This window comes from Corvus hawaiiensis, chromosome 17 (assembly GCF_020740725.1).
Source record: "Corvus hawaiiensis isolate bCorHaw1 chromosome 17, bCorHaw1.pri.cur, whole genome shotgun sequence".
Classification (NCBI taxonomy): domain Eukaryota; kingdom Metazoa; phylum Chordata; class Aves; order Passeriformes; family Corvidae; genus Corvus; species Corvus hawaiiensis.
The window spans coordinates 1,244,469-1,268,759 of record NC_063229.1 but is presented as its reverse complement, the minus strand read 5'-3'; the positions used below and the strand labels follow the sequence as shown (position 1 = coordinate 1,268,759).

The window sequence follows — 24,291 nt, the reverse complement described above, 5'->3', positions numbered from 1 at the left end:
GCAAACCTTTTCAAAGATGTCTGAGAGGGCATGGAGGAAACAGATGAGCACAACACATGTGAGACACAGATAAAGACAGAGCAGAAAGCGTGGCAGAATGTTGTGTCACTGTTTCCTGAATGTTTTTCTTATGGGAGCTGGATCAGAGGTATTGTCTCTGACTGAAATGTCAATAGAAACTGCTACAGGGTAAAGAGATAACACAAACAGTAACAAAACAGTAGGACCTGACAGTCTGGAGCGAAGGAGTCCAGTGGGAAATGAGTGGACTGACACTATATCCACACATCTCCACTGCTGGGGAGCAGCATCATGGCAGGTGACAGACAGTACAGTTCAAAAGTAGTTGGTCTGTGCACTGGGATGGTCAAAATTAAATAGAAAGAGAGTGTAGAAGGACAGAAGAGAAAAATTTGTTACATTACTGTATCTGTTTGTGGTCTCTGGACTTCTGTGTGTGCATCCTTTCTGTGGCAGCAGCACCAAACCGGCAAAGCTGGAAATGAGGGGGATGAGCAGAGGGACTCCTTCCTTGGGGGTAGGAAGCCAGACAGGCTCTGTATCTCAGAGAAAAGGGAACTGAGAAGGAATACAAGAGACCAACAGCTCACAGCTGAAATTGAGATGTGTGAGGAGCAATTGCTCTTGTCTGAGTCTTGGGTGGGCAGTCAACTCTTCCAGTGGCAGTTTCCAGCTCGCATTGGGAAGCTCTCCTTCATGCAGAGCTTAGCCTGGCTGCCAGCAGAGATGCCACGAGGAGATGGAGGCCCACGTACACATGGGGGGTGCAGACAGTGTCACACAAGCCAGAGTTAGGAGTGGCAAATGCCATCCCGCATGCCTTACTGCCACTTGCAGGGAGCCAGATGACCCTTCTCCAGGGAGAAGCCCCTTTGGAGTAGGTAAATTTTGGCCTGACTTGCTGCAGACATTCCTGTGGTCATAGCTTTAGGTCATATTTCTGTATTTCCTTGTGTAAAGCCTCTGTTTTCCAGTTTTATCTGGGAAGAGTCACCCCAGCTCTGCTTGGTGCCCAGACACAGACTGGCTCCTGTGAAGCCGAGCGGCTGAAGGGAAAATCCTCCTTTGCCCTCTATGAGTCTGCATCTGCACAAGCCTTCAACCATCAATGGCAGCTCAGTTGCAAGCAGCTGCCTGGGCATGACTGGGATGGGGGCAGGACCTGCTGCAGGGTCAGTCTCAGGTGTTCAGCTGCCAGACTCTCTATGGAAAGCACTTCAGGGCAGCTCAGAGGGGCTGTGAGCAGGAGAGTGGAGATCCCACTACTCCCCAGGATGTAGGTGCTGATGCTATGTACAGTGTTGTTGCAGTCTCTCTTTTTGTTCCAGGCTGCTTGGTACCCTTGTCCTCAGCCTTCAGCACCTGATGACATCCGGAAGGCTAATCCTGCGGGAGTCCCTTGTGGACAAGAACAACAGAGTCACTGGTGTAAGTCCTCCACAGACAGCCCAGCTATCACCAATCAGTAAGGCTTTGTGGGAAACCTCATGTGGTACTCCCCAGGTGGGCTGGGGGGGAATCCAAAGTGCTGTTTGAGCTGGGAAGCACTGTAGCATTTGTGCCATCTCTGCACAGGGATGCAGACACTTCATATCCACCAAGAGGTTTCTAGGAGCATCTACAAATGCATGGGGAACCTGGAGACCTGCCAAGGGCCTGAATGAGTAGAGGGAGGCTTAGTAAAACCTTCTCAAGTCTGGGCAGTGGATGTAGGAAGTGGCATCTCATCTGCTTCATGCACCACACAGTGCATGTGTATGGGCTGCTGCAGTGATGGAGTGAGGTGGAAGGTGGCAGGGTGCCTTGGGACCCCCAACAAGCTTTTGGGTTAAACACTAGCACTAACTGGATGGCTTAATCAGTGTCTGGGACAGCATGAGTTGCTCTGACACCTGACTGCCCCTCTGCTCTACTCTGCTGGTCCTGTTCTCCTCCTGCCCTGGCATTGGGGCTCAGTGGGTCCTTTGTGCTTGTAGAAGATGAACGCTACCCTAAAATGAGCTGTTTCCTGCCAGCTTGGTGTGGCAAGCACAGCTCAGTGGGTTCCGGACTGCCAGAGCTGTGTGCCAGCAGGGCAGGAAGAGCAGAGGTGGAAGCAGCAGTCCTGCAAGGTGCTGCATCTCTGCTTGCTCTTCACACAGGCAGTATGACTAAACCGCATGGTGGCACATCGAATGCAGCTCTGTGGCCACCAGACCACCAGCCTGAGTGGCACAGGCACAGGTTTCTTGTGTTGTTGGACTCCTGGATCACAGAGCAGGTCCAGGTAGAAACTGAGCATTTCCAGGATGATTTTTAGCCCATGCAGCTCACTGGATAAATGTTCATGCTATTAAAGAGACAGGGATTAGACTCACTCCTTGGTGCTGGTGATGGTTTGAAGGGACCCCACTGTGTAAGGTCAGAGCTACCCTGTGGCCCAGCCCTTTGCCCCTGGGTGCCTCTTCCCATGTGCTGACAGCCACACTCGTGCTGATGAGCTGCTCCAACCAAAACCCAACCACATTCAGTTTTGCCAGATTAGTTTTGGATTGTGCAACCCTGCCTGCACAACAGCTGCAGGGGACAGAAATAGGGCAGGCAAGACTGCCCATCCAAGAGTAGCCTGGGACCCTCTCAGCTCAGCTTGGTAGAGAAGTGACCCCAAGAGAGAGGCTGCTCCTTTAGCAAAGTGGGAATAAGCCACTGGACTTCCTGCTAGTCCAAGTCCTGTTCTTCTCTGGGACTTGAGTTATTTGGGCCCCTTTTTCTCCTGGCGGTTTGAAGGAGTGCTTTTAGAGCCTTGGCTTTTTATTCAGCTTCATCTCAGGCTTCTTCACCCTCCAGCCTTTGCTGCTGCCTTTTCTGATCACTGTACTGCTGCTTTCTTGGGCTGCATTTCTTTTCCTAGAAATGTGTGTTTTCCAGGGATTGAGCTCTGAACCCAGCCTGTACATCCCCATCAGCCTACTAAGGAGTGATCTCCTCCATGCTAGCGATTTTGGCCTCTGCTGGGAAATTCCTTGTGTTTGTGTTGGTTTGAGATCAGGCTGGCTACCTGGAGACCAAGAGTGTCCAGACCTGTGCTGGCTGTGCTGATACCCAGTGTGCTCTGTACTTCTCTGGCTGTCCTTCCATGTTTCTTGTGATTCAGATTCTCAGTGTGCTAATGACTTCTCCGGCATTTTAATCCAAGCTGTCCTGCCTAGGGATGTTCTGCCAGCTGTCTTGTGCCTCCCCTAGAGATACTGCTCCAAATCCTGCATGTCAGTCTGCAGTCTGCAGTCCCCAATTCCCTTGTCAAAAATGCCTTGAGGCGACTCTTGGGGCCTCTTTATGGTAGATCTGTAAACTTGATCTGGCTTCTATTCAATGAATCCTGGATTTTGGAAAGCTGCAGAGGGGGGAGTTTTGTTTTGTCTAGCTTGTTGATGAAGGCAGACAAGGGGAGTCTGGTATAAATAGGCCTCTTGTGGGGATGTGACCACCTTTCTTCTGCTTTCCACTAGCTTCTCACTTCTTTTTTTCTTCCGTGCCCCCCCTTTCTCTTTTTGTGACATTTCTGACGTTGTTTTGTGGCTGCCAAGCTCTCAGGCCATTTCACTTCCTGCTTATAGATCTACATTGAGTTGGATTTGCGCTACCAGCCTCCAGATGGCTCAGCGGGGAGCTGGGTTGAAGAGGATTTTGTCTATCCTATGAAAGACAGGTATGGAAATCCTAGGGAAGAGCAAATTTCCAGGCAGTTTGTACAGCTGCCTTTGTCAGTGGCAGCCTTTGGGATGCAATCCAGCCTCATTTACTCTCCACCTCTGGCCAGGCTGATGCATCTCAACTCCACAGCAGCAATAAGGGAGCAGGGCTCTTGGATAAAAATACCTTGTCATCACAACGAGCCTTTGACTGCAATGATCCACTGTAGGTGCTGGGAGTCCTGGGACTCCCTGGGACAGCCTTGAGAGCATTTCTGCCGCCTTCCTGGCTTGTGGTTGCAAAGTTACAGAGAGCATGGCTTTGGCCTCCAGCAACTCCATGGCACGCTGGTGGTGCCCAAAGCCAGGGGAATTGTGGGTTTCTGGGCAGACAGGATGACAGGCAGCAGCAAGGCCTGCAGAGTGTCACTTGTGGAACACTAGAGGGAAAACAGCAGACACATGGGGTGGGCAGTGGGTAAGCTTAAGAGAAAAATGCTGGTGTCCCCGCCAAGAAATAAGCAGGAGTGTGGCTGGGCCACTGTTACTTAAATGCACCAGGGAACAACCACAGCACACTGGTCTTTGCAGCAAAACATCTTTTGTTTTTACAGTTCAGAGTTAATCATCTGCAATCCTGGATTTGAGCAGCTGGAGTAAGTAGCCCTACTTGAATGTCTTGGCTCACCCTCCTGGGTGGGGGGCAGTGCACAGCCCGCTTGTCAGGGCTGATATATGGCTGATGGCATGGGGGGGGGGTGGGGCTTGCAGGACTGCCGAGGGGCTGAGAGCGAAGGCACTGGACAAGAAGGCTGCTGCACTAGGCAGGAAGCTGGCAAAAGGTCTGGAGACTGATGAAGAAGAGGAAGAGGAGGAAGATTTATATGATACATCTGAGATTGAGGCTTCGGGCATCGTCTTCAGCCCTGTGAAGAGGTATCCATGGCATGCTCTTCTCTCTTGCCTTTGCTTGGTTCCTGGGGTAGAAAATGCTGCATCTTATGGAGAACTCCTGCAGCTCATGGCAGTCTGCTTTGGCAAAATGTCAGAAATCTTCCATCTCTAATGGCCCTAGACCGGGTGTGTTGGGGATTTGCTCATTCCTAGGGCAATGGGCCATTATTTGCCAGGTTTTCTGTTGTTTCCCTTGGTGGGGACTTACTCAGGTCCATGTTGACAAAAACACCTGCTCACCTGGGCTTTTTTTTCTGTGCAGCCGCTCCAGACTCTGCTCTGCACGGGACCTCTTTGCCATCCCAGCCCCGCAGAGCTTCCAGGTACTGCAGCATTGCATGTTCCCGTAGCTGCCTCTGGCCCCATAGCCAGTCCCTTACTGCCTTGCTGCGGGCCTGGGCTTCTCCGATTGCCACATACTCCATCAAGGCCTCTAACACGAAGACCATCATATTTTGTGTGACTTCCCTGGGCAAGATGTAAGGTTGCCTGAATGGACTGCATCCATGAGTGCTGGCCCCAGTATCAGTGAGCCCATGTAGTTAGCTATGGATAAACAGGAGAAGGGAATCAGCTACATGTACAATTGCAAGACACTGCCTGAGCAGAGCTTCAGAGAGTAACCAGGCAGGGCTGGTGCCTGCCAGCTTTCCCAGGGCCTGTCTGTCTTCCTTAGGGACAGCTGTGGGACATGACTGGGGCCGGAGGGCTATGTGGGGGCTTGCTTGGGCATGCTGGGAGGCTGGTAGGAAGCTGTGGCTCTGGCTGATTATCTGACATCAGGCTAAATTGATTTCAGGGCAGGTCTCCCAGCCTGGCTATGGATTTGAATCCTTCCCTGGTTCTAAGTCAATCTGGACTCACATTTGGTCCTATCAACCAAGCAGGAAGGTTTTGTGAGGGTTGAATTTCCTACCACTGTTTTCTTGAAGTGATTATTCTGTACCTTAACAATGGCCTAGTTACTTGTACTGAGAGGAAATGTGAGAACATTTCTTGCATATCTTAGACTCATAAGCAGTTGCAGTAAATGAGACAGCTGCATTCCAGTCTTTCCAATGGCGTCCATCTCAGTAGGATTCAAAGAGGAGTATTAACAGAAGAGACAAAGAGCATCTTCTCCAAGATGCTTCTGTGGATCCCGCCACGTGGGAGCAGTGGGTTTGCAACCCTTGGGATCAGGAACTGAGGGTACAAGTGCTGCTGGCAAGGTCTGCTCTTGTCAAAAGTACTAGGGCTCTAATACTTTATTTCCTTGCTTGTCTGAAAGAAACAAGTATCTCAAATACCACTTTGGTCTGTTCTGGCTGTAGCAGATTTCAGCAGCCATGTTTTTGCCTGCCCTAAGTATCCACCTTTGCATTGAGAGTGCCCTGTAAATGTGCATATTGGTATTGTTGAAACAATCTCAGGATGGAGATGTAAACAAGGAGAGTGCTGATTTTCTCCCACATTTTCTCAGGTTGGGATTAATGTAATTGAAGCACAGAAGCTGGTGGGGGTGAACATCAACCCCTTTGTTGTAGTCAAGGTTGGAGAGGAAAAGAGGCACACGGCAACGCAGAAGTCAACAAACTGCCCCTTCTACAATGAAGTATGTGACATGGACAGAGGCTCTGTCCTTGCCCCACTGGTGTCCCATGTGCCTGGGACTGTCCTTGCAAGGGATGCCTGGGAGCCTGGGGCTCAGCTGTCTTGCTCTTCTCTTTCAGTATTTTTTGTTTGACTTCTATGAGCCAAGGGACATTTTATTCCACAGACTCATAGAGATCTCGGTATGTATGTCTTCCTCTTCATCTTACACCGGTTAGTGGTACAGCCCGATGCTTCTGTGAGTAGACACTGAGAGCGATGGGCAAAGCAAGGGTACCAATACCATTGAGGTATTCCAGCCAGAAGCACCTGCCCACAGAGAGCCACAGGGCCTTCCTGTGGCTGCACGGGGCAGAGACCTAGCCCTGCTCTGAGCCAGCACTGGGCAGTGCTGCCTTCCCACCTCCTCCAGGTCAGGGTTTTTCTTCACCCTGCGACTGAAATGGGGCCTCTGGGGCACTTACCTGCCTGCTGCCTTGTTGTCCTGCTGTTTTGGCAGCAATTCCCTACTGCCCCTTACCCTGGAGCCTCATCTTGCCGGTCCTGAAGGTAAGTGGCTGGTGTGAGGAGAGCTCAGAAATTATTTGTGCTGCAGAAAAGCCCAGGCACGCAGAGAGGTTGAAAATCCCTTGGCCCAAAGCACAAGGGCTTCCCCAAGACGTGGGGATGTTCTGAAGATAGCTAAACCCAGCCAGCACGTCCTTTGCCAAGTGGTCTCCAGCACTTTCCCTGTGAAAGGCTGCACGTCTCTTCTGCTGGTATGAGTTCAGCAAGCACTGAGCAAGACTTGGGTTTTGGGAGAGACACTAGCCTGGTGGGGTCATAGCTCTGCCCTAACCCAGCAGAAAACAGATTGGTCCTAGGTCCATTGTAGGGGTGTGGCTTACCTAGGACTACAGAAACTGAATTGGTTGCACATGACTGCCTTGGTCTAGGTTTGACTGAGGGCTGTGGGCTGGTGGGCTTTGTGGGAGTAAGAATGGGTTTGTTTCAGGGCTAGCACAATCCGCATGAGGAGCTTGCAACCACTGCCTCAGTTGTGCTTTGGAACGAGCTTTTGGCAGCCCTATATTCCTCAGAGATATCTGGATGTGTCACCTGGCTGCCCACACCTCATGGTGCTCAGGGGGACTTGTGCTGTCTGCAGGTTTTTCACTCAAAGAAGATACCATTTCTGGGAACTTGCATAGGAACGTTCAAGATGGATGTTGAGACAGTGTACAGCCAGCCAGGTATGAGGGACTGCACTATGTACCTGTGCCTGACCCTGGCTCTGTCTGAAACTGGTGTTTCCTTCATGCTCTGATGGGTCTGGACAAGGCCCTGGCTTTAAAGCACTTAGTTTGCATGAGAACCTGAGCTTGCTTCTCCTCCCAGCTGTCTGAAGGCAGGTGACACCTCCTGCACCTTCAGAGGCAGGGTCAGGGCAGTCTTTGTGCGGACAGAATTGGATGTGAAATGGTAACCTGGCCTCTCCCTAGGGAACTCCTCCTCTTCCCTCTCAGATCACAGATTTTTCCAGAAGTGGGCAGTTATCAGTGACCCCACGGACACCCAGGCAGGCGTGAAAGGCTTTGTGAAGTGCAACATCTCTGTCTCTGCACGTGGGGATATTGTGGGCTTCCTTCCCACCTATTCCAGGAACCAGGATGAGGACATTGAAAAGTAGGTGCAGTGGGATTTTGCATGCCCGTGGGGAACCCTGCCATGTCTCTCTTCACACTACTTTTTTTGCCCTGTTTTCCCCTCTTCCGATGGGCAAAGACCCAGTGAAAAAGACCTGTGGTGAGGAAGGATCCAATCTTCCTGCCAGTCAGTGAATTTCCCAGCATTGTGTCCCATGGACTCCAGGAGAGAGGCAGGACATAAATTTGTCTTTCAGGAACCTGCTGCTGCCTAAGAGAGTCCCTGCAGAGAGACCCTGGGGCAGGGTCTGCATCAAACTGTATCGTGCTGAGGGCCTGCCCAGCATGAGTGCAGGCATCATGGGTGGTATCTCCAAGATCATAGGGGAGAGAAAAGTCTGTATCGACCCATACGTGCAGGTCTCATTCTGTGGGCAGCAGGTGAGTGTGGGGAAACTGTTGGGACAGGCTGAATCTCCCTTGGCTGTGTGGCAGCATGGGTGGACTCATGGTGCCAGGAGCCTCCATAAGGCACAGCAATCTCACTGAAAACAGGCTGGGAGAGCCCAGTTCTTGCTGTCTTTAGCAGTGACCTGAGCTGTGTGGCCCTGGTTGTGCAATGTCTGGATGAGAAGGCTGTTCTTGACTTTTGTCTCTACAGAGAGCTGCTCATTGGACAGCCCCAGCCCTGGGCACAGCTACTGGCTGAGCTACTGGCTTTGCAGGCAGAGATTCATATCCTTAGACATAGGGACAGGATCAAATAAATCCTGGAGCGGGACTGAAGTCCTTTTTCTGTGTCAAGCTGGGCTCAGCCTGAGACCCTTGAGAGAGTTTACTGAGATAATGGCCCAGTTTTTTCACACAAGGTCAGGGTTTCTGGTCCCGTAATATCCATTAATATAAGAATCAATCCCTGGGCAGTCTTGTGGGCCTGGAGTGCTCCAGGCAACCCTTAGACACCTCTGGGTCTGCTGCCTGCTTGCATTCCCTTCACTGTGCAGCTTATGCCCAGGCCTTGGAACAGACCCCCATTAATGAAACAGAGAGGAATTGCAGGAGAGGGGATAGGGGCAGGGACACTGCCACTCCCAGAGCCCGCCCAGCACTATCTGCAGGTGGTACAAGAGTATGTGCCATTCCCAGACAAGCTCTGAGGCATCCCTTTTTCTGGGCACTAGTTGGAACTATGTGGCTTTCACACCTTCTCCTTCCCAGGGGGAAACATCAGTGGAGACCAACACCACTGAGCCTGAGTGGAATGAGCAGATCAGTTTCATTGAGATGTTCCCGCCTCTGTCCAGAAAGATAAAAGTCCAGGTGCTGGATGATGCCAATGTTGGTGATGTGGCCATTGCTACACACTACATTGACCTGCAGGAGATCTCGGACCCTGACAGGAATGGTGAGGCTTGGCATGGCTGCCCCAGGGCAGGACGTCCTGGGCAGCCCCATGCCATGCACTTTCTGCTCAGCATGGTGGTCTCCTGGGGGTGGGAGCAGGAGTGGCTGAAGCACACTGACATTCTGGTGTCCTGGGCTGTCCTCTTGGGGGAGGTCTCTCTGCAGCAGCACCCTGGAGCATAATGAGACCCTGTCCCTGTCTCTGCAGGCTTTAACCCCACATTTGGCCCAGCCTGGGTGAACCTGTATGGCTCCCCCCAGAACTCAGCTCTGCGGGACATCCACAAAGACCTCAATGAAGGCATGGGTGAGGGCATCTTCTACCGTGGGCGCATCCTCATGGCCATCACAGTGGAGATCTTCAGCAGCCCCAGCGTGGCAGAGAGGAAACTTGGCGATAGGACAAGGGGTGCCCTGAGCAAACTGAAGCTGAAGAAGAAAAGTAAAAAATCCAAGGAGAAAACTAAAGAACTGAGGCAGCTGCAGGGAGAGGGGGAGGCTGGGACCTGTCAGGAGGCCGAGCAGCCCAGGGAGGTCACTGTGGAGGTGGAAGAGCTTCATCCACTCCCCGAGGTGAGTTCTGCAGTGCTGACACGGCTGATCCATGCCAGTCTTTGGCATGCACAGTTGTGAAGGGAAAGAGGCAAGGCAGGAGGCAGCTGTGTTGGTACAATAGCCATCCCTCAGCCTACAACCTGCTCAGTGGCTTCACACAAGCATCAACCAAAGCCATGGCTCTGCAACAACACCTCAGGTCTTCCAAGAAATCTTGTCCTGCCTCTGGTAGCCCAGTGGTGATTTCAGCAGCATCCTGCTGAGGTCCTGTGGAAGGGCTGGCAGGCATCAGTCATGCCCTGGTGCTCAGGAGTGTTTTGGCACATAAGGCTCTCAGGCTGATTTCTGTCTCCTTGCTCAGAATGTGCTGGGGAGAAAGGATGAATTCCTCCTCTTTGCTGCCTTCTTTGAAGCCACTATGATGGACTCCTCTCTCAGCTCGAAACCTGTCAGCTTTGAAGTCTCTATAGGTGGGTATTCCCCAGGTCCCCATGTCCAGAAACCATGGGAACAGTGTGAATCTCCCTCTGACAGCCAAGTCAGTTCTTGACACTGCCCTATCAAGTCAGCTCAGGAACTTGGGAAGGCAAATGGGGAATGAATCCAAGGAGTGTGCACAGTGCTTTACTTACCTGAAGAGCTTGGATCTCTTCTATGGGATTGGAGATTTGCACCATTTGTATGAATTACCTGTTTTGGGAAAGTTTGGGGAAACTCTTCTAGTAAGTGAGGGTACAAAGAAGTAGAAGGGTTTGGTAGCAAGAAAGGTAAACAAAGGAGGGAAAGCTGGGATACTGGGGTTGGTCACATGGCACTGAGGGGATGTGACAAGTGATGGGGAATCAATGGTTGGAGAGTGGGTCAAAGCCCCTACCTGCTAAGATGGACGGGTGGAGATGCTTGATGCTGATATACTTACTACTTGAGGAGCTGATGCTGGCCCCAGTGTAGGGATGCAGATGGTAGTCAGCAGGCACTTGGTGGAGCTGGCAGAACTGGAGAAGGCATACACGAGGACCTCCTTGCAATTGCCCGGCTCCCACTTGGACCTCCTGGTTGTCCATGTGATGCACTGATGGTTGGACGCTACTGAACTGCTAGTTCCCAAAGCAGTCAATACCCCTGTGCTTCTCTTGGCAGGAAGACTGCATTCTGGTTTTGCCAGCTAGAAAACTTCTTTTCTAAAAAAACCTGAGTGATCCCACTTACCTATTTATCATTTAATGCTTACCTTCAAGGAAACTATGGCAAATCTGATGAGGTTGTGACCAAAGGATGGCAAAAAATGGAAAAGGGAGAAGTGAAAGAAGAAGGGCAGCCTTTACTGGATGCTGATTCAGGTGGTGAGCTGAATGCTGAAATCCTGACTCCAGCTTTAACAGCACTGAACAAATCAGTGACAAAGAGCCAGAGACCAGAGCCCACGGAGCATGACAAGTAAGTCTTCTATGTCTTTCTATCCCACCTTTCCTGGAGCTGTCACAGCTTCCCAGGCTGGTTGTTCCAGATGTTATTAGAGGTCTGCTCAGCAATGCATCATTGGTTTCTCTTCTTTGCAACCCTGCAGCTTGCCATAGCCTAGCTGGCTGGGATTTCCCACTAGCTCTACAGTCCTATGGTGTCTGCTTGATGTGTGCAGATGGCCAAGGACAGGGTCCCAAGGAAACTGAGACCTTGCAATAACAGCCGTCCCTTTTCTGCTTCACAAGCAGCATCCTAAGGGCTTGTTTCCAGTGAGGAAGAAGGAGAGGAGTACTCTTGGCATATGCTGTCCTATGTTGAGCAGGCAAGACACATACACAAGCTCTTCTGATGATATGTTTGCTCTGGGAATGCTGCCTAGTTTGTCCCACAGGCCTGACAATGTCTTGGTCTTTGCATTGCGAGGCCTGTGCCTGCTATTACTTAGTCCCATAGCAGTGAGAAATCTCGGCAGCATCCCATGCTCCTGTCAGCCTCATTCATCTGAGCATGTGCTGCTGTCTCTACTAGAAACCTTGTGTGCTAGTTTGGGATGGCAAAAGGCAGATCCAGCAGCTTGCACACATGTCCATGGTGCAGAGCCCAAAACAGCCAATTAATTTTCTGTGGAGGGGACAGAGTTCAGCCTTTGCTCCCTTGCTGGATGTGCAAGCACATGTGTTATGATACAGCATATGCTTTCTGTAGCAGTAGCCATAATCTCCTCTGCCTGCTGCCCTTAGGTCATACAGCTGCCTGCCCATGACGCACGAAAAACCCTGCGTGTATGTATGGAGCTACTGGGAGGATCACGCCTGGAGACTCTGCATTTCCAACTGGATTGTCAAACTGGCAGAGCGCCTGGTAGTGTGTTCAGGGTGTTTGTCTGTGGCATGCTCCTTCCTGGTGTGCTTTCCTTGTTGCATGTGCAGTTGCTGTATGAGATGTTTGCCATCCTCACTACCCATGCAAGTCCACGTCTCTCACAGGGTTTAGTCCCACCTGTCCTTTAGACAGGTGGGGTAGGGCACATGGACTCAGGCTGTGTAACTGCCTGGTGGTGGTTCCTGGAGGAGCGAGTGATGTGATATGTCTGTGACAACAAGTTCTTCTGCTGCCAGTCCTGAGCTGTGTAAGCCCTGGGCAGATGATTCGGCAAGCAGACTCTCAGGTTGTCATGAAGGGGATGCAGTCTCTTCATGGGACCTTCCCTTCTGGGCTTGAAAATATGAAAGCAGAGCTTGCCCCAGTGTATGTCAGTGGCTGCTCGAAGACTGAGGCAGAAGGTGTTGTAACAACAAATGTTAAGGTTATCCTCAGGCTCTGGAGAGTCCCTGGCCAGCATAGTGCTGATCTGCAGCACTCATGAATCCCAGCTCTGCAGAAAGGCATAAGCCACTTATGTAGGAAAGGTGTAAGCTTTGTGAATATTGTGATTTTGCTACAGGAGCAGGGGTTGGATGACGTGGAAAAGCTCTTGAGAAGACCAAAGGCTAAAGCAGAAGAGCGGCTCAGAGAGGTGCTGGAGGAATTTGTAGCTGGATGCAGGTTAGCATGTCCCTGATTTTCTGAAGTTTGTTTTCAGGTTAGGAGATCATATCATATTCTGCCTGGGCTGTGTGCAGTCTTCTCTCTTGCCCTTTTGAGGGGGATGAGCAGAAGGAAATGAGGATGACTTGGGAAAAGGACCCTGTAGCTCTTCAAACTTGGAGAGGAGACTCCAGTCCTGTTCTGAGAATCAAAGGGGTCATAGATGGCAGCCTCAGTGTTCCTGGACTCCTGTGTGTTTCCTAAATGCGAAGGACATTTCCTTCACTCTTTTCAGTCATGCAGTCAAAAGACTAGTGTTTCAATCCCCATGACTGCCCTGTGGGGGCTGATATGCACTTCAGTCCACAGTGCAACAGTAGAAAGGGAGCCTCAGGTGCTGAGAATCCCCAGTGTACCTTCTGAACCAACAAGCTTGCAGAAGAGAGGGTATCACAGAAAAGGAGACTCCTGACGCATCTGGATTTGGAGCTTGTGTCCCTGCTGTGAGCTGTGCTCAACCTGCTGGGTGCAGAGTATACAGGGTCTGTGCTGCTGTTCTCATTGCAGGCAATATTCAGTCAATGCAGAGAGAAAAACAATGGCTCATCCAAATAACCTGGACAGATGTCGGACAAAATACCTGATGCGCAACATTGTAAGTTGTGGGGCTTGGTGGTTGTTGGTGGGAGTCTGTGCAATCCCTGCTCTGGGGGATGCTTCTGGAGGACGAGCAGGAACTGATGCTAAGAAGGAAACCTGGAGCTAAGACTCATGATATCAGTCATAGGCATTTACTACAGAATCTCCCAACTTCTGCTCAGAGCAATACAACTTCTGGCTCAGGGAACAGAGATAGGGTCTGGCCATGGCTGCCCACAGTTTTGTGCAGATGCTGTGCCCTGATGCCTTCCTTCGTCTCTTCTGGGGCATATGTGGTTGAGCACATGCATATTGCTGCCCAGTAGGTTGCTGGAGGCCTTTTGGTACACCATATTCCTGCAGGCAGTTTTGCAGTGGCTCACTGAGATCCACTGCTCCTGAAAACTTGCCTACTTGGCTGGGTACATATCAAGCAGATCTACAACAGACATTCATCTGTCTGTTCTCAGAAAGGCTAACACTTGGGCATTTATCACCCTGTACAAAAGACCAGCTAGCTGCATGAGAGCACAATTACATACCCTCCATCACAGCACAGCAGAGCACAGCTGTAGTCATAGTCCCTGTCAGACTACAAAGCTTTGAAAGGCTGACCAAAATGCAATGACAGCAGCAGGAAATAAAATTTAGGCATGTCTGGGTCCCAGTTCCCTTCCCTCCGCTTCCTTGTGCGTCATCACCTGAGCTATGGTGAAGGTGCTTGGCTAAGTCTGAGACACTCTGGAAGAGAGAACCCACCCAAGAGATTAATTTTCTGGCTTTGTCAGTACATAGTGGGTGTACACCCTGAATTCCTTCTGGATTTCATCATTAGTTTTGGTTCATCCCAAAGTCTCTCCTCAGATGTGTACACTATCTCTGATGTGTACTAGTGGTGGTGAAAGCCAAGCCCTGTGTTGCAGTTTCCTACATCTTCATATTCCCATACTTTTGTGGCCCCAAGTTGCTCCTTGGCCAAAGGCTTCCGCAGGCACTATCTGCTTCTGAAATGTTTATTCCTTAGACATCTTTCTGCCCCAAATGATTTTAAAGCTCATCGACTTTTTTTACCGGATGATATTGACTGGGCTGATGAGTCTCCAGTTCTTGGCACCCTTTGCTAAATGGCTTGTGACAGGTTCATGGAGATTTGCTCTCAGCAACTGGGCAGTGAGCCATGGTGGAGGTCAGGGTGCAGTGGGGCAGGATGGATGCGATCAGCACACAGTAAGCTGCCTGCAGACCCCCCCCATGGTGGCACTGGGGTATGGCTGGTTGTGTGACAGCTGTGCTTTCTGTTCAGATCCTGTATGCAAAGCAAGGGCTCCGTGTGAGGCGGCGCCTGACTCGTGACAATGTCAAGGAGAAGGTTAAGGAGACAAGGAGGATCCTGGCAAAGATACGCTTCATGGCTAAAGAGGTACAGTGGCTCCTAGGGAACCCCTTTTCTGAGCTGAACAGGGTAGGCAAGGAGAGCATACTGAGCTGTCTGCTGGGGCTCTCACCAGTCTGAGCTGAAGCTTTTCCTCTGCTGTCTTTCCTCACTATGTAAAATTCCAAGTTCCAGCTACTGAAGTTACCATATTTCCTGTGATAGCTCTAATGAGGGATGAGGCCAGGTAGCTTTGCAGGGCTGTTGGTGGCAGAGCAGGGACCCAAGCAACTCTGCAATGGGTAGGAGGCAGAGCTAGGCCAGCTCCAGGCCTCCTGGGCCTCTCTGCCCCACCAGCCCAAGGCCTTGTCCGCAGCAGACAGTTTTGCCTGGGGAAAGAGCCTTGCCTGCACTGCCTGCACTTCCACCAGGGACTGACCCTAGATACTTTCTGCAGATTCAAACTTGCAGAAACTCTCATCCATAGCAGAGACTCTCCATATTCAGAGTTTCATTGTTTGTATTGAAAAAAATCAGTGTGTTGTTGTAGTGTCAACCAGAATGCCATGTTTACTGACGTTAGGTGGACAGATGCTGTTGAAGCTTGGAGAAGTCTTTCACCAAGTAAAGTCAAATCATTTTCACATCTTTAGCTCTGTGAGGGTAGAGTGATGTACAATTGTAGTGATGGCATTTGTCTTCCCAAGTCACCGTTTCTGTGATGGAGCCCTGCTGTTCTGGGGATGGTTGAAGACGTGCCTGTCCATGGGAAGAGGGGAATGAATTCTTTGGTTTGCTTTGCTTGTGTGTGCAGCTTTTTCTTTCCCTATGAAACTGTTTTTATCTCAATCCATAACTTCTTTCACTTTTACTTTTTGAATCCTCTTTCCCATCACACCGAGAGACAGTGAGCGAGGGGCTGTATGGGGCTAAGTTGCCAGCTGGGGTTAAACCACAGCACCTGCAGAGCCATATTGCAGGGCTGACTTTCAGAAGCATGTGGCCAATGTTAGGTGCTTTATTTGCTTCTGGATCTCTAAACCGCCATGCAGCCAGAGTCCCTCCTGTGAGGAGATGAAGCTTTCACCATGTCAGTGGAAGGAGGATGACGCATGCTGTTCCTCTGCTGTGATGTTCCTCTGTTCCCTCCCTCCAGCCCCAGTGCACTCTCCCTGATGTACTCATCTGGATGCTTAGCAACAACAGGCGTGTGGCATATGCCAGAATTCCTGCACAAAACATCCTCTACTCAGTAGTTGAAGAGGAGAAAGGCAAAGACTGTGCAAAGATCCAGACTGTCTTTATGAAGGTAGGGTTTATACCAAAACTGTGTGCTCTTGCTTGCTTCATGCTCTTTCCCCCTCCTTGCTTTCAGCCCTCCTTCCTGAAATCCTGGAGTTCACAAGGAAACACAGCTTTCACTCCACCACTGCCTTTTACCTCTGCCAATGTGTTGCTCTCTCTCCTGTGCTCTTTGGTCAGTCCCAGGCCGATGGCAATCATCTTGGTCTGAGATGTGAAACCTGCTAAACCTTCTGTGCTTTCAGGTCCCTGGCTTACACACTGGTGAGATCTTTGCCAAACTGGAAATCTACATGTGGCTTGGGATAACCAAATATGCGAAAAACTCTTTGGCAGAGCTGCCTGAGGAGTTCCTTTCTGAGAGTGAGCCAGAGATATCCCAGCTCTCAGCATACAGCCCTCCCAGCCGGCTCAGCAGGGATGGTGAGTGCAGATGCTGGTTCTCCACATAAGCAGGAGAGCAGGGAGGCAAGAGGTCCCATCCATGGGTTAGTGTCTGTGGTGATGCATTGTCCCTCCACAGCCCTTCACCTCCAGGCCACACTGTGATCTGAGAATTATGTCTGAGAATGGGGACCTGATCTAGTGTCATCTCCAAGGCATGACTGGGACTGGCACGTCCAGTTTGATCTCATGAGGATGTATTTGCACATTCTCAGGTAAAGCAGCAGACAGGATGGGTACTTCACAGGCACTGAATGTGCTGCCAAATTAGCAATGGGCACGAGGTCTACCCCCCTAATGAGGCTTGGTGGTGCTTTACCACAGCAGATGCTCATAGCAGAACATTGCACATGTCACATGTCATGTACTTCCCAGAGGTGTCTGAGGAGCCCACTGAGCTTGTCTGGCTTGGCTAAACCTTTTGAGATGTACTGAGCCTGAGAACCACAGTCCCTAGAAGTAGTAGCTATTCCTCACAGGTTGTGTCCACTCCTATCTGGCTGGACTTCTCCTTCAGGCATTTTTTTGGCCTCATACAGGACTTGGGGACCTCCTCTCTCCTTTTCTTACCAGATTTCAGCTATTACCAGCTCCGAGCCCATCTGTATCAGGCTCGAGGGATCCTCCCTGCAGATGATAACGGCCTTTCGGATCCTTTTGCAAGAGTGGTGTTTTCAACTCACTGCCAGACCACCAGGGTGAGACCACTTAAACTCTTGCCTCTGTCATCTTGGGAACTTGGGGAGAGAAAAATGACCGTGCCCTCACTGACATGATTAAGCCCAGTATTATGGCAGTTCTCCTGGGACTTTTGTATCTCCAAGCACTCAGGTATCTATGCTCTGGGCAGTGTGGATATGTTCAGAGAATATTTGACAGTCACTGAGCATGGTCTCAGAGATTGATTGGCATGTACTAGTTGGCCTTGAGTGCTGATCCCATACTTTTATAACTTGCCCTCCTGCCAGCCACCAGCTGCATGTGGTTGTGTGAGAGAGGGAATCAGCCCAGAGTTCCTCACTTTCCTGCATGTGGTTTGTTTCCATTGACTGTGGGACACTTGGGCCTTTTGTCTCTGTCTGCAGATGCTGGAGGAGACACTGAGCCCTACATGGAATGAGCTACTTTTATTTGACCAGCTCATTATTGATGGGAAGAAAGAAGAGTTGAAAACAGAGACCCCCATCATTATAATCAATCTTTTCAGCCACAATAAATTTGTAAGTATGGCCATGCTGCCCTCCTCCTGTTGTTTCCAGAACAGGGAAGGGAGAGGAGCTCTGTCTGAGTGCTGCCACTTCTCTGATTTCCATGATTCAGCTTGGTCCTGGTCCACTGGTGACAGTGAGTGGTGGGGACTGTGACTGTGGTTAAGACTTTCTGACTCAGAGATACTCTGAACTCATCAGGGGCTGATGAGTGCTCATTGGATCCAGGATCTCTTCTTTTTGAAGAAACACTATCTCTGCTTCCTTGGCAGTCTCACATTACAGAGGGCTCATAGCCTGCAGGAACTGATATTGCTTTTAAGGCTGTTCCTTCCCCTGTGTCCCCAGGTATCATTGATCATCCCTCCTCAGCTCTCCCTTTTCTCTCTTTATTAGTGCTTTAAAGTCACACTATCCCCTGGAGCCTCTTTGTTATCCTAAGGCTAATGACATAACTTGCACCAGGTTCTCCTGTATAATTCAGCAGCTTTCCTGGGGTTCCAGTATAAGACAAATCCTCTTGTATTGGGGTGACTCCAGAGGAGGCCACCAAGATGGAGCACAGGACAGAGGAGGAGAGCCAAGTATATTCAGCCTACAGAGGTCGAGGGAAAGCCAGTGTCTTTTTGCTGTCTGCAGCTACTTGGTGGGAAAGGATAGATAAGGTCAGTTCAGAATTCTCATGGAGGTCCCAAGGGGCCCAATGGCAAGCAATGGGCACAAACTGGCAAAGAAGAAAATCCATCTTGATATAAGGAAGCAAGTTTTACACAGAGGTAGATCACACACTGGGCCTGTAGCTCAGAGAGCTGGTAGTATATCCATCCTTGGAGATACTCAAACCCTTTCTGGAAGAGACTCTGTAAAACCTGATCTAGCTTTGATGTCCTCTGGTGCATATGCCAGGTCATTTGATGAGTTCTGCACGGAGATGAACCGTAAGGTAAGAGCAGATGCTGCAAACATGCCCTATCTGTTCCTAGCTCTGGATGGAGCAGAGGAAATCAAAGCAGAGGATGACATGGGTGGAAGAGTAGTCTTGTACTGTCCCAGATTGGCTGGAATTGGACCACCAGATTGGTGGTCTTCAAGGTGGTGAGATAACCCATGGATGATTTGATTCATTCCCCTCTTTCCTGCAGGGCTCCCCTGAGTTCCTTGGGCAGGCCTTTGCTGTCCCCCAGGTGAAGCTGGTCGATGAGCCGTACACCAAGCCTGCCCTACAGTTCTTTGATTTCTACAGAGGCACCAAAGCAGCGGGAGAGCTCATTGCCACTTTTGAGCTGATTGAGCTTGATTACAGTGGCTGTTTGGAGGTAACAGGCTTGTAGGAAGCTGCACATGGTTGCCAGCTCTTGGAGGAGAGCTGTGTGGGTAAGGTTGCATGGGGCCCACCAGAGGATTCCAAGTTAGAGGCTACATCTGGCTTTCAATTGAAAGGAGGCTGCAGGGACAACCTGTGAGCACAGAACTAGAGGAAGGGGAGAGGGGGCATGGCATGGCATGGCATAGAAATGACTTTCATCACCTGCTGTGTCCTGGTTCCACCTGTTCAGCCATCAGTGCCGGAGGACGTGGAGCCCAAAGAGCCCGACTACCTGGAAGACCCCCATGCTGGACCTGGATGGTTCATCATCCCTGAGGGCATCCGCCCAGTACTGAAGGAGTTTCGAATAGAGGTGTGCTGCCATCTGCTGCACTTGCTTTCCCCTTAAGCTGCCACTGGGTGGAGGGCAGGACTTGGTGAGGGAGTCCAGTTTGGAGCTCAAATGAGCCTGTGAGGCCTGAGCAGATGCCAGAAATGGAGGTGCTTGACATGAGGGAGAAACCATCTGAGTAGTTCAACAGGTAGAGCTGCTGGGCAGCTGAGCTGGGAGAGCAGGCCTGTGCCTCTTCTGGGAACTGTGTCCTGTGGGTGGGGGGTGGCAGCATGGGCAGTGCCATGCCTGGCATGTCTCGGACAGCAGCTTCATGTTGTGCTTCAGATCCTGTTCTGGGGCCTGAGGGACCTGAAGAGAGTGAACTTGTTTGAGGTGGATGAGCCCCAGGTGATCATTGAATGTGCTGGCAAGAAGGTGGAGTCAGAGGTGATTGTGTCCTACAAAGAGAACCCCAACTTCACTGAGCTGGTCAAATACATGGATGTGGTGAGTGGGAAGGTGGATTCTGCCATGCTAGGGTACACTGTGGCTACCCTGCACCCATGCACTGCCTCACTGCATGGGGCAAGATAGCAGGAGGGGAACTGCCTCCAGGATTTTGCTCTCCCGTGGCCGCATGGTTCAGCTGCAGAACGAAACCTTTGTGAAATTGCCCACCAAGAGCCGTCTTAGCCATGGTCTGTCACTGCAAGGCTTTGATTTTTGGGCATAGCTGCAAGGTGCCAGCAGGCTTCTCCTTATGTGATGGGGCTGCCATAGTTTTATAGCTCAACACAGGTTGATCACCCTTATTCCTGTGAACCCCATGCAAAATTCTTTTGCAGGAGCTCCCAGAGCAAGTATACCTGCACCCTCCCCTCAGCATCTTCGTGGTGGAAAAGCGTGCTTTTGGGCGCACTGTGCTGGTGGGTAGCCATGTTGTGTCCGATGTGATGAAATTCTCTCCCAGAGAGCTGGAGGAGGAACCAGACGATGTACCCAAAGGTGAGCTGCTTGGAGAGGTTCTCATGGAGACAGCAGGCAGGCTTTGCCAGTGGCAAAGATCCCTGGCTCTTCCACTCCCTCTTAGCCAGGCAGCAAAGTCCTCTCCCTGGAATCACGAGGTCATAGAATTACAGAATGGTTTGGGTTGGAAGGGAGCTTAAAGATCATCTCATTCCACCTTCTGCCATGAGTAGGGCCACGTTCCACTAGACCAGTTTGGTCCAAGCCCTATCCAACCAGGCCTTGAACGTTTCCAGTAATAGGGCAGCCACAGCTTCTCTGGGCAAGCTGTGCCAGGGCCTCACCACCCTCACAGGGAAGAATTTTCTCAGTGACGCCTCCATCTTTAGGAAGCTGGTCCACTAGGACCAAGGACTGAAAAGTTTTCAGTTCTCTCACAGGTCAAGGTCTGTTCATTGGGTAATAGTTAAGCTAAATAGTTCTATGATAGCAACAGCTAGCGCTCCTTATCTGGAAGCATGAAGAAGTCAAATATTGATTCATCTGTGGTTATGTCTGAGCAAGGCAGGTATATCTCATAATTCTGAATTCCTGGGAGTCAGCAACAAGCATGTTGATGATGGTGGCCAATCTCAGTACTGTACTTGGATTTACAGCAGGTTTTTTTGCAAGGTCTGCTATGAAAAGCTTTAAAATCAATCACACGACAGTGTTTTAACAGGAAGGGTTTTCCTGTGGCCAAAAGTAGGAAGTAGTGGGCAGAAATAAATGCATGGAAACATGAAGCTTTTTATTTTCATCTCAGCTTGGAAAGTCTCATCTCACCGTCTTCCATCTCAGACTGTGGTAAATATTGGACGGGCAGCTAGTGACCCAGGTTCCAGCACTCACCCCCTTAGTTTTGTGAAGGTGAGTTATGTGTTGGGCCCAACAAATTTTGAAGTTTGTAAAGCCAACTGTAGATTACAAACAGAAAAGAAAGTTCCAAAGTTCAGTGTTAGGTTTCATCCACCGGGTTTTTCTCTGGACTGAAACACTCCTCTCTCCTGCCTGCTCATTGGCAGTGCCATGTGCTGGGGCTCTGTCACAGGGAGACTAAGGAGACCTGCCCTGTGCCTTGAGAATGGCTTCTTTTGTAGCAAAGAACAAACCTGGGGCCACAGGCAGCTTTGCACCTCCTGTGCTCTGCCTGAATGCTGAGCTTTTGCCAGAGGCTCCAAGGAGGAGGGTACATGAGTGTCCTGGGTGGTAATTTCTTCCCTCTGAACCCTTTTCTCTGTTCTCTCAAGGCTCCTTTGAAGAAAATTCCTATCAATAAGCTTGTAAAGAAGGAAGATGAATATGAAGAGGAAAAACTAGAACTGGAAGAACTGGATTGGTGGTCCAAGTACTATGCGTCCCTGAAAGAGCTGTATAACCAGGTAATATTTTGTGACAGCTGCCAACAGAAGGGAAAATAGGCTGCACTGGCCTGAGGAAGATGTTTTCAACAATACTGAGTGTTACAGGAGCTCTCCTCACATGGATCTGCAGGAAGGTGTGGACTTCTGTGTTTCAAGCATACTTAAGGTAGCCAGGTATCAAGCATCTGCCAGGTGGGCTGATTTCAGCGCGTGGTGGGTATTGAAACATCCCTGAGGCTTGGTGCCCAAGTGGGGTGAGAATGAGGCAGCTTCTGTTGAGGGCCTCCTGAAAATGTGACGTTGATGATTTTAACAGGGGCTTTCATGCTGCTTACTCTGTCCTGGTTATGTCCTAGTATGTGTTAGGAGAGCAAGTCTGCTCCAAATTTCCTTCCTTGCCCTGTCCAACTTAAATTCCAATCAAAAGAAGCTAGCAGAAGGATCTGGGGAGAAGAGAAAGTCATTAAGACACTCACTGGGTATCATTATTGTTATTGCTGAATGATTTCAGGCTATGTATTACTTACTCTCTTGGCAGGAAAATGTCGGTGTTCTGTGCTTGGAGGGAGAAGCCTTTGCTGTCAGGGATCTGAGGTGACTGTTTATGTGTGTTTCAGGAATGCAGTGATGAGGAAGATGCTGAGAAAGATGACCTGAATGATGCAGGTGAGTCCTCTAGCAATACCCCACTCTTTAATGGAGAGAACCAGGATTTTATTCCACCCCAGAGGGTACTGGGCTTGTGGGAATGGCGTCTGTGCAGAGAACAACCTTGCAACATTCAGCAATGACAACATAAAAGTGAGCAGAGAGGCTGAAGACATCAGCAAGGGCTAACAGGCTATTTCAGGTTGAAAATGCCAAACTTTCCTGAAAAAAGTTTGGAAAATGGTCAGAAAAGTCCTGGAAAATAGTGGAGTCTTGAAAAATTGTGTTAAAGCAAGTGCTTTCCTGTGGGAGAAAAATGCAGAAAAATTATCTGCAGGGATCATGGGATTGTCTGGGTGAAATTGGGAAGCAGTGGTGGGATGGAGAGGGAGGATGGTGGACAGGGAAAACTGTCCAGGAGCTGGGCATCACTCTGTGCTCATGGGATACTCACTTGGTAACGGGAGGTAACAGAAAGACAGTACTAACAATCTTTTTATGATCTGAGAACAATGTTACAGCTGTAGGTTCAGGTTTGCAGAGGTGTAAGCAGTGACTCATATAGCTCTGACCCGGGAAAGTGTGAAGTATAAAAATGACGTAAATACAATATAAGGAGAGGGCTTGAGGGTACCTGCATGCCATTAGCACCTGAGGGATCTGGAGCCTTGTGAAATGGGACAAGGACACACCCACTCTGTCCTTGTTTTGGTGGTGCCCCTGAGAAAGGTCTAGACACAGTCTCTCCTGGCTCAGCTAGCTGTGCGGAAAGTGGCTGTGGTTAGCCACCCAAACCAGCAGGCCAGCAAATAAGCACTCATCCAAAGACGAGGGTGAGCTCTCCTCTGTGCCTTCCCTGGCAGCACCTGTGAGCTGGTCCAACCACCTTCCTTCATTTGGTTTCTGCCCAATTCCTGTCTGAACAGCAGCCATGCAGACAGGCAGGTCTGTGCCAATTTTTGTCCCCCCACCCATCCAGCCATGCCATGCTGGGAAACCTGAGATGCCAGAAGGACACCTGTTACAAACAGCAATAGCTCCAGTTGCTGTGACACAGGTCAAAGCCCTGGGTGAAAGCAGAAGCTGTGTCTGGGGTAATTTCATGTAGAGACACTTGACATGATGGGCAAAATCAGTGTTCCCTAATCTCTTGCTGTCATTTCTAGATGGAGGGAATTTAAATGCATCCTCCATTGACATGGAAGCAGAGGATGAGGCAGTGATTGAAGCTGAACCTGCTCAACCCAAGAGGAAATTCATTGCCACCCTTCAGGTGATAATTAGGGTGACCTAGTCTCTTTCAGCCCTGGCCTTTTGTCCATGTCCTCCTCACCTTCCTGCAGTGGAAGTTATGCTGGGAGGAGAACCTGCAGTGTGTGCTGAGGCCCCATCATTGCTGAACTTTGGTGCAGCTAGTAAGACCTTGGAGCCAAGCTGGGATGTGCATCCACATCCAAGGCTGGCCCCATGGACAAGCAGGGAAACCATTAACACCCTGCACTGAGAAATAACAGGAGTAAGGTAGGACTAGGTGAAATGGTTGAAGCAGAGAAAGGATGACTCTCCTTCCCTTTCAGATGGCAGGAAAAGGCCCAAAATTACTTTCTACTTATTTCAGATCTACAGCTCTGAGCTAGAAAATGAGTTTGGTAATTTTGAAGACTGGTTGTGTGTTTTCCCCCTTCATCGTGGCAAAGCAAATGAAGATGGAAATGAGGATGAACATTATGTGGGGAAGTACAAGGTACTGTTTCATTTGGATGACCTTTGTGCTGCTTGTGGAAGATCCTTATGACCTGTATTTCGGAGAAAGCTAATACCAGCAAAGCCTTGCAGGGTGTTTGGATGTGCAGGG

General features: G+C 50.1%; 1 protein-coding gene across 3 annotated transcripts in view; it reads left to right on the top strand.

Moving 5' to 3' along the window:
- Positions 1 to 24,291, top strand: part of LOC125334899 (fer-1-like protein 4) — a 40,032-nt gene that overhangs the window by 3,589 nt on the left and 12,152 nt on the right. For all 3 annotated transcript variants that reach the window (XM_048322127.1, XM_048322125.1, XM_048322126.1), the window contains exons 4-34: positions 1,350 to 1,449; positions 3,618 to 3,709; positions 4,307 to 4,348; positions 4,464 to 4,628; positions 4,909 to 4,969; positions 6,109 to 6,240; positions 6,359 to 6,421; positions 7,387 to 7,471; positions 7,745 to 7,904; positions 8,122 to 8,305; positions 9,083 to 9,269; positions 9,477 to 9,841; positions 10,185 to 10,293; positions 11,062 to 11,260; positions 12,028 to 12,148; positions 12,732 to 12,832; positions 13,382 to 13,469; positions 14,757 to 14,873; positions 15,982 to 16,134; positions 16,373 to 16,550; positions 17,145 to 17,269; positions 17,657 to 17,791; positions 18,922 to 19,095; positions 19,336 to 19,458; positions 19,765 to 19,926; positions 20,265 to 20,424; positions 21,191 to 21,294; positions 21,675 to 21,806; positions 22,406 to 22,454; positions 23,603 to 23,709; positions 24,055 to 24,180. In XM_048322127.1, the coding sequence (XP_048178084.1) occupies positions 1,350 to 1,449; positions 3,618 to 3,709; positions 4,307 to 4,348; positions 4,464 to 4,628; positions 4,909 to 4,969; positions 6,109 to 6,240; positions 6,359 to 6,421; positions 7,387 to 7,471; positions 7,745 to 7,904; positions 8,122 to 8,305; positions 9,083 to 9,269; positions 9,477 to 9,841; positions 10,185 to 10,293; positions 11,062 to 11,260; positions 12,028 to 12,148; positions 12,732 to 12,832; positions 13,382 to 13,469; positions 14,757 to 14,873; positions 15,982 to 16,134; positions 16,373 to 16,550; positions 17,145 to 17,269; positions 17,657 to 17,791; positions 18,922 to 19,095; positions 19,336 to 19,458; positions 19,765 to 19,926; positions 20,265 to 20,424; positions 21,191 to 21,294; positions 21,675 to 21,806; positions 22,406 to 22,454; positions 23,603 to 23,709; positions 24,055 to 24,180 (4,099 nt within the window). The remainder of the gene's footprint in view (positions 1 to 1,349; positions 1,450 to 3,617; positions 3,710 to 4,306; positions 4,349 to 4,463; positions 4,629 to 4,908; positions 4,970 to 6,108; positions 6,241 to 6,358; positions 6,422 to 7,386; positions 7,472 to 7,744; positions 7,905 to 8,121; positions 8,306 to 9,082; positions 9,270 to 9,476; positions 9,842 to 10,184; positions 10,294 to 11,061; positions 11,261 to 12,027; positions 12,149 to 12,731; positions 12,833 to 13,381; positions 13,470 to 14,756; positions 14,874 to 15,981; positions 16,135 to 16,372; positions 16,551 to 17,144; positions 17,270 to 17,656; positions 17,792 to 18,921; positions 19,096 to 19,335; positions 19,459 to 19,764; positions 19,927 to 20,264; positions 20,425 to 21,190; positions 21,295 to 21,674; positions 21,807 to 22,405; positions 22,455 to 23,602; positions 23,710 to 24,054; positions 24,181 to 24,291) is intronic.